Source organism: Chinchilla lanigera, unplaced genomic scaffold (assembly GCF_000276665.1).
Source record: "Chinchilla lanigera isolate Chin_1 unplaced genomic scaffold, ChiLan1.0 scaffold00123, whole genome shotgun sequence".
Classification (NCBI taxonomy): domain Eukaryota; kingdom Metazoa; phylum Chordata; class Mammalia; order Rodentia; family Chinchillidae; genus Chinchilla; species Chinchilla lanigera.
The window spans coordinates 3,571,118-3,580,317 of record NW_004955524.1 but is presented as its reverse complement, the minus strand read 5'-3'; the positions used below and the strand labels follow the sequence as shown (position 1 = coordinate 3,580,317).

The 9,200-nt window shown below is 38.7% G+C and overlaps 1 protein-coding gene across 1 annotated transcript in view; it reads right to left on the bottom strand.

Annotated features, from left to right (window-relative positions):
- LOC102013444 (vomeronasal type-2 receptor 116-like) overlaps positions 1-9,200 on the bottom strand; it is a 28,677-nt gene that overhangs the window by 16,096 nt on the left and 3,381 nt on the right. Inside the window, exons 2-3 of the mRNA XM_005409711.1 lie at positions 4,081-4,369; positions 2,920-3,726 (exon numbers count right to left, since the gene is read on the bottom strand). Of these exons, the coding sequence (XP_005409768.1) occupies positions 2,920-3,726; positions 4,081-4,369 (1,096 nt within the window). The remainder of the gene's footprint in view (positions 1-2,919; positions 3,727-4,080; positions 4,370-9,200) is intronic.

Below are 9,200 nucleotides of genomic sequence, written 5' to 3'. Positions count from 1 at the left end.
CAACAGAGTAAAAAGAAATCCCATGAACTGGGAAAAAATTTAGCCAACTGCCCCTCAGACAGAGGACATCTATCTAGAACATACAAAGAATTTACAAAAACCAGGCCCTCAAAATTCAAAGACCCAATACAAAAATGGGCAGCTGAGATGAATACACATTTCTCAGATGATGAATACTAATGGTAAATAAATATACAAAAAAATGTTCAAACAAATATTAACAGACATGAAAAATCAAATAAGCACTACTACAATTGTATTGGAGGATCTCAATACTCCACTGGACAATAGACAGCTCAACTAGAGAAGAAAATGAAACATGAAACATTAGAACTGAACCAAACTTTTGAACAAGTGAACTTAGTAGATGTCTATAGAGCATTGCACCCCACAACATCAGACTACACATTCTTCTCAGCTGCACATGGGATATTAGTGAAGAGACCACATACTAACTGATAGAACATACTTAAGGAAATGCAAGGAATTGAAATTATCCTAGCATGTTAACTGAACATAGTGCAAAGAAACTGGAAATTAATGACAAAAGAAACCACAAGAACTTCACAAATACATGGAAATTAAACAACATCCTCTTGAACAACCAATGGGTCATGCATGAAATTAAAGAAGAAATGAGACAGTTTCAACAATTAAATGATAATACCAATAAAACATACCAAAATTTATGGGACACAATGAAAGCAGTCCTAGGAGGAAGACTTACGGGGTAAATACCCATGTCATGAATACAGACTGAGCTCAAAGAAAGAACTTAATGTGGAACCTCAAGCTTCTAGTAAGAGAAGAGCAAGTCAATCCCAAAGTTCATATGAGGGAGGAAATTATACAGACCAGAGCAGAAATTAATGCTATAGAGACTAAGAAAACAATAAAAAGATTAATTAATCAAAGAATTTGTTCTTTGAAAGGTTAAGTAAAATTGACAAATCTTTCACCAACCTAGTCAAAAAGGAAAAAAGACTCAAGTTCATGCAATTAGGAATGAAAAGGCTGAAATCATGACAGATCCTGCAGAAATCCAGAAGATCATCTGTACCTACTTGGAGAACCTGTATTCTAATAAGACGAAATATGCAGAAGAAATAAACAGATTCCTAGATACATACAAATTACCAAAGCTGAATCAAGAAGATATAAAAATTTGAAATAAACCAAAGTTTGTCAGTGAAATTGAAGATATAATTAAAAACCTACCAACAAATAAAAGTGCTAATCTTAACAGATTCAATGCTGAATTTTACAAGAATGTTAGAGAAGACCTGATTCTGCTTTCTCAGACTCTTTAATGAAATTGAAAGGGAACCAGTATTCCCAAACTCATTCCTGAAAGCAAGAACTACCCTGATACCAAAACCACAGAAGAACCCAACTGAGGAAGAGAACTACAGGCCAATCTCCCTAATAAACATAGGTGCAAAAATCCTCAATAAAATGCTGACAAACACCAGTCTGCATTCCCACCAGCAGTTGAGAAGTGTTCTTATTTCTCCACAGCCTCACCAGCATTTGTTATTGGTTGATTTCTTAATGCAGAAAACTAGGTCTAGAGGTCCCATTCAACCCAGATATTCCCCTTCTGGGTACTTTCCCAGAAGATCTGAAAACATCATATCACAGTGATATATGTGCACCTATGATCATAGCAGCACAATTTGTAATTGCTAAATTGTGGAAGCACCCCAAATGTCCATCCACCAAGGATTGGATAAGAAAATTGTGGTACTTTTATAGAATGGAATATTACTCAGCTATAAAGAAAGATAAACTCAAGGCCTTTATAGGTAAATGGTCACAACTAGAGACCATACTCATAAGTGAAATAAATCAGACCTGCATGTGCAAGCACCGCATTGTCTCACTAGTGTAAAACCTGAAAGAGTTAATTTAAAGTCAGAGGTATGACAGACATTGTGAAATGATAGGAAAATACTCAAGGGTAAAGGGCAACTGGAATGTGGGAAAAGAGAAGGGAAAGAAGGAGAAATTTTGTATGTATGTATATACAGGACAGTTAACTTAGTTGATCTACTGTCTTCTATTTCTTTGCTGAAAGAAACTGTCAATGAGTCCTTGATTGATCAGTACTGCATGTCTCTATCTGTTTTCATGAGAAACCACTTTGAAGATCTCAATATGTAATACAACAAGCATTGTTAATTTCCTACCACTTTGTTTGTAACTCCGTATTGTCTGTACTGTTCTTTTGCTATTTTGTAAAAGGTTGTCTGTCTGTTAATGTTTTCCTCCTTTTATTTTAAAAATTTAAAAAAAATTCTGGCAAACAGAGTGCAGCAAATCATCATGAAGATTATAAACCATGACCCAGTAGGAGTCATCCCAGGGATGCGGGGTTGGTTCCACATATGCAGATCAATAAATGTAATACACAGTATGAATGGAGACAAAGACAAAAAACACATGATCATCTCAACAGAGGCAAAAAATGCAATACACAAAATCCAGCACCCATTCATGATAAAACTGCACAGAAAATTGGAATAAATGGTCTTTATCTCCACCTAATACAAGCCACCTCTGACAAACCAACAGCCAACATCATACTAAATGAACAGAAACTGAAAGTAATGAAAAATATAAGTAGTTAAAAGCACAAAAGTGAGACGTTCAAAAAAGGGAGGAAGAGAGGGTAGACACAGGAGAAGAACTTGGGAATGGAAGAAGGGAGACTAGAAGGGGAAGGGGAAAATGATCAAGTTGTGAAATATGCATGAACCAGTTTAAAAGATGAATAAAGCTTTTATGTATTGCAAACATATAATAGTGAAGGAGAAAAAAGAGAAATTAGTGCAGAATTCCTTGTTTTTGAGAAAGGATTCTGAACTAGTGGTTTGGAGCACATTAACAGGGCACACCACCCAGTGGAAGACACATTACCTGCCAGGGGGAGAATGTGCTCCTTGCCCCATTTCCTACAGGCTGCATTTGAACTTGTTGTAGAAGCATCACGTGCAGGGCGTGGGCCACAGCGTACACAGCATTGTATATATTGTAACTCGTGTCACTCATGGCCGGATCAAAGCGATTTGCAGGCAACCGTGCCAAAGAGGCGTTGGGTGTGCAGTCCTTCAGCGCACAGTCGGAATCAGATATCAAGCAATTGAAATTCCAGTACCAATACTGGTGTAAGAAAGCGTCTTCTGGGTACCGGGCGGGATTCACCGTCTGGATAAAATGTTTAAATGCAGAAATCTCCTCGTGGTGACTTGAAAAAATGAGAGTCCCATGGAATGAGTCCAGGATGAACTTTTTCCCAGTCAGGTCAGCATGCCACTGTGAGTTTGTCACCCAGACTCTCCACGTCACTAAGTGCAGCCCTATGTTATAGTTTACATCATTTAGACTCTCAGCATCATAGTAAATGATAACCACATTTACAGCAGATGATTCTCCGGCCAGGAATTCACGTTGCTGTGTATGCGACATGTATGATAGAGCATCATTTGAGATCATTTTCACAAATGCCGCACAGACTCTGCTCCTGTCCATCTCTGCTCTCACATCTGAGAGGAACTGAAGACCTTTTGGACCTTCTGTGATGACCAGCCCCACCCAGGTCCAGCTGAAATAAAGCACCAAGGACACCATGCCTTGGGGCAGAGATGTCTCCCTTGGAGCCATTTGATAGAGAGAAGGAAACTGGCCATGGTCACTCAGGACAGGGTCAAAAGAGCCAAAGGTCAACTACAAAGAAAACCGGAAATGATGTGAACAAAGTTTAAGCAAAGCACAATCATAAACATGAAAGTTATTAACAACTAGAAGGAGATACTTGTTCTCCCCGTGTATGGAATGACCTCACTTCCTCAGAGCTTTATTTTTTCAGTAACTGATCAGACTCTGACTTTGTGGAAACCTGTTTCCTTTCCCCCTCCCTCCTCCCTGCTATAGGTGAAGAAAGTTCAGGTTCCCCATTAATTTCTATGTCCTTACTGTTTGAGACTGACACCTAAACTCAGTGTCCTCCTTTTACCATCTTTGGAAACCTGAGAAAGGCAACAAAGCAGACCTGACTTCATCACACCCATCCCTCCTCACCTGAGGAAACTTGTAGAGCTCCAGCAGTGGTCCAGTTTGAGCAGCCGTTGCCCAGGACGTCCCCGTTAGCAGTGCTACAGACTTGCTCTCTCTCCCACAAATGTAGTTAGGAATCCCATGCTGTCCCGTGTGCAAAGTGAGGACATTCTGCACTGTATTCCCATGATTATACAGGGAGTTATGGGACTCATAGCCCAGAGACACATTGGGTAAAAGATGGGGACTCCCGTTGATCTCCTCAATGGCAAAAATGAAAGCAAGAACATTTTGGTAACTGTTGGGCATAAGCCTGCACAGAGAGCATAGACATCCTTAGGGAAAAGACAAAATCTTTGTCCTCAAACCCAGTGTAATACCACTTATGAATGGATTGCTTGGGTTCCTCTCCAAAATTCGTGTCCTAAAACACTAAACCTGGACATGGTGGCTTTAGAAGGCTGTGTTGGAAGGTAAGTAATATTAAATGGTTACTTAGGTCATAATGGTGAGTGTCTTATGAACAAGGTCAGTGTCCCAGCAGAGAACTCAAACAGATTCATCCTTCTTTCATGAGAGGACAAACTGACATGACCACTCATAAACTAGTATGCAGATACTCTCTTAATCTTCATAACATCCAAAAATGTAATGTAAATCATTGTCATTTTGAACATGCAGCTCCTGGTACATTTTTGTACAGAAAGCTAAGTTTAAACATTACCTGAAATCAAGATAAGCACACAGAAAATGTAATCTTTTCTTGTAAGTGCTGGCTCCTGTATTGTCATTGATCTTATATTTAACATAAACTGTACAACTTAGATTCCTGGAGGCTTTTACTAACTTCTTCCTGCATAAAGGAATTGGCCCCAATTGACAAAGGAAATGGAAGAATGGGAAAAGAGATTGGATTTATGATGGGTTTTGTAAATACTCTCTTGTCTCAAGAAATAAAACTAATGCACATATTAATATATCATTACATATTTTATATTGCAGCAGTGACATTCACAAGAAGTGCAAATATCAGTGAAGAAGGAGGAGGAGGTGGTGGAAGGTAAATGAAAGGCCTGGGACACTCAGAACAACATGGCATCTGTGAGACGCTTCTGCGGCTGCAGAACCTGGCAATCAAGGTGCCTAAGCCTCTGCCCCATGAAAGTTAACAACATGCCACCATCAAAATTCAGGAAGCTCACATCCACTTCAGAGCCCCTAAGGAGATGAGATAATGGAAAGGCAAACACATTTGGGAGAAGAATAAAGGAGAGACTGGAATGAAAATCTTAAGAACCTAAGAAGCACTGCATTGTATGGTTGTAAATTTATCTTTTTTTTTTTTTTTCAGTACTGGGGTTGAACCCATGGAGTGTCACACTGAGGTAAAACCCCAGGCTCTTCTATGTCATTAATTTGAGGCAGGGTCTCACTAAGTCACTGAGTTCCCCGGGCTAAAATCTGGAATCATCATGCCCCAGACGTCGTGAGTGCTGAGATTCCAAGCATGAGTCATTAACTTTAGCTTTATCATCCTTTTTCATTTTAATTGTAAAAATAGTACTGATGCAAAAAGCACCCTCTATGGCAGTGCTTATTCTAAACAGCACCTCTTCAAATCACCTACGGCTTCCAGCTTTGAGCCAATGAGAAGTTCCTCCTAGACATCTAATTCAGCAAGAGAGTCTCTTTCTATGATTTTTAATCATCTTTTCTGTTGAGACTTGTTAATGACTGCACTAATCCTGACAATGTTCCCTCTGTGGTTAAGAAGAATACATAGTCTTTTTCTTATTGCCCTATTGCAAATAGAACCCAGGACCTTCTCCATAGCAGACAAGTGTTCTAGCATGGAACACGTCCCAAGCACTGAACATTGTCACATTGCACTTTAATTGTCAGAGTGAGAACTCTGTAAATAACACATTTCTCTTGGTAATTTGAATTTTAATATCACTAATACACAGTCCTTTCAGAAAGCGTTGTTGGAATCCCTCAACATAATTTCATGAATTTTCCTACTGTCGCTTCTTGTTGCTCTTAACCCCACTAATCTCTGCTCTCCACCTCTTCATCTCAAGCCCTGCATCTGTTTTTCTTTTTGTATTTAAATGTTAAATTTGTAAGATGGCAATTAATATTAGTGATGATTTCAGTCTCCACAAAATTATAAATGAAATAGGCCTTTTCTTTATCATTCTTTATCATGCATTTTATACATTCAATTCACCTGAAATTAATAAAATTACTATAGATGCATGCTCATTTGTATTTGCCCAATATCTTTGTAGTTATTGTCCTATTATATCTTTGAACTATCCATAGTTCTTTTAATTTAAATATGATTCTCACAGATACGTTTATATCAAATTTTTCATATAGAGGCTGAAGGAATTTATAGACTAGATTGATCTAAACTAGGTATTTGCTCTACTAGGAAATTCTTGAGTTAAACAGAACAGAGAAAATAAAGAAGTGTTTGTTTTTCAAATAGCTAAAATAATCTTATCAATACAATAAAATTTAAACAAAAAATTGTTTTAGGCTGGGCACGGTGGTGCATGCCTATAATCCCAGCACTCGGGAGGCTAAGGCAGGAGGATTGTTGTGAGTTCGAGACCAGCCTGGACTGCAAAGTGAGCTCACGGCCAGTCTGAACTGCATAGTGAGACCCTGTCTCAAAAAGACAAAAAAAATTGTTCTAATGATATCATAAAAATTTGATAGCATTTAAAATGTTCTGTCACTTTTCTGAAAGAGGAAAACCTATCTCCGGAAACATATACAGCATTCAGTATTAATCAGCACCTGCTTCTGACTGAACACATTAGTTACAAAGAAATATATTTCTTTGTCATTGTATTTTAAATGTTACTAAATAAAATCCCTGTTCATAGTCATCCATCTGGAGAGGTACAGGAGCTGATGGATATATTATAATCCGGTTGATTCACTTATGTGACATGTAAGTAGAAATCAGGACATCATACTGCATCTCACAAATACAATTACTACTTGAGAATTAAAACTATTTCCAAAAAGTTAATCAGAAAAGAGAAGGCATACAGAATGGAGAAAACGTTTTGGCAGTTTCTCCTCAGACAGAGGTCTAACATCTGGAACATGTGAAGAACTCGAAAATGCTAAACCACCTGAAGTTAAAGACCCAATCAAGAAACGGGCTGGAAAAATGAACACACACTTCAGAGGAAAAAATACAAATGGATGACAAACACATGAAAAAATGCTCAACATCCCTGGCCATTAGAGAAATGCAAATATAAACAACCCTAAGTCTCCTTCTTACTCCAGAAAGAATGGCAATCGTTAGGACATCAACAAGTGCTGGCAGGGCTGGGGCACAAAGGAGCCCTCCTGCGCTGTTGGCAGGAATGCAAATAATACAGCCACTGTGGAAATCAGAATTGAGATAGGAATTCCATATGACCCAGCTCTTCCTCTGCTAGGTGTCTTCCCCAAAAGGCTTAAGTCGTCATCCTAAAGAGACGTTTGCATCCCAGTGTTTAGAGCAGCACAACCCCTAATAGCTAAATCCTGAAAGCAGCCTGCATGCCCACCATCAGTTGATTGGATAAAGGAAATGCGGCATCTGTATATAATGGAATACTACTGTGCTGTGAAGAAAAACGAATTGGAGATGTCTGTTGGAAAATATAATATCGAGTGAAATGCATCAGACACACAAGTTTAAATACCGCATGGTAGTTCTCACCTGAGTTAGGCAAAATACAAAGAAAATGATAGGGAAGCCATAACAGGAAACAAGGGCAAGGGTTGAGAGGAGAGGAAGGGAAAATGAGAGGAAGAAAGATATGCCACATACGGCAACCTAGTAACTCCAATTAATGTAAACAGCATACGCATAACAGGAGCTAAGACAAGCGATCTCAACAAGCATGAAAAAGGCGATGGAGAACCAGAGGAAAAGCGGGGAAGGGATCAAAGGGGAAGGGGACTCAGAAAGACATGCGCATATGCACACTGTCCAAGATGACTGCAAACTGCGTGGACTGCAAAGATGTACTAATAAGAAAGAAAACAAAACGTTAAAAACTAAAATTAATCAAAACCATACAAAAGCGCCATTAAGTTAAAACTTAGATTGGGTTTGAATAAAGCAGAAGTGAGTCACAGCCAGGGTGGGTGAAGGGCAGACACAGAAGTTCACAGTCTGTTCACAGCACTGGTGGCAGCTCCTGTCGCTTCGGACCTGACGTCACAGAAAGTATAAACCACACTAGCAAAGCAAGCGATCAGCTCTGAACGCCATGGGATGGAGACCTTTAAGGACCTGCGCATAAGAAACCTTGCTAACTCTGGGCCGGGGATAAAGCTCAGCAGCACAGCGCCTGCCTGGCAAGCGTGAGGTCGCGAGTTCGAGTCCCAGGACAAAAAAAAAGAAAAAGAAAAAGAAAACTCTGAGAATGTATGTTTCTATTTGCACTAAAATCGCTTACTATCGCCCTGTAGCTCCTAACCACAAAATATATATACTACTAAGTGTATATAATGTTGTAAACAGCTTTGGATGACAATGGATAATATACATGTGTCATGAGCCAGAAGAGAAGACAGAGAATGACTTATGCATGTATTCACTTCTATTTATAAATGCGTACGTGTATATTCTTTGTACCCCAGACTTGGTATTGAAAATCAGATGACTACTAAATTGATTTACTGATGAAGAAATATAAAGTACTGTGAGAGAAAATGTTGATTCATATGCTCACATTTAATACAGAATACATCTGAAGGTGTCTAGTTTCTGAAAACTAATAAAAGTACTACACCTAAGTAACGTACAAAATTCTAGATTATATTGCACAATTAAAAGGAAGAAACAAAAAGAAAAAATGATGCTTTTCACTGCTAAAAAGCTAATGACTACTTTCCATAAAGATATGCAGAAATGCTAGCCATAATCCAGTGAAACATTTTAAAAATACTTTGCAGCCAAATGTTTCTTTTCCTAAACAGGTAAAATATTTCTAAAACAGTGAGTAAGCCTATAGTTAGTTTTTAAAATTAGGGGCTGGGGATTTAGCTCAGCGGCAAAGCGCCTGCCTGGCAACCACAAGGTCGTGAGTTTGGTTCCCGGTACTGGAGAAAAACCAAAAAAA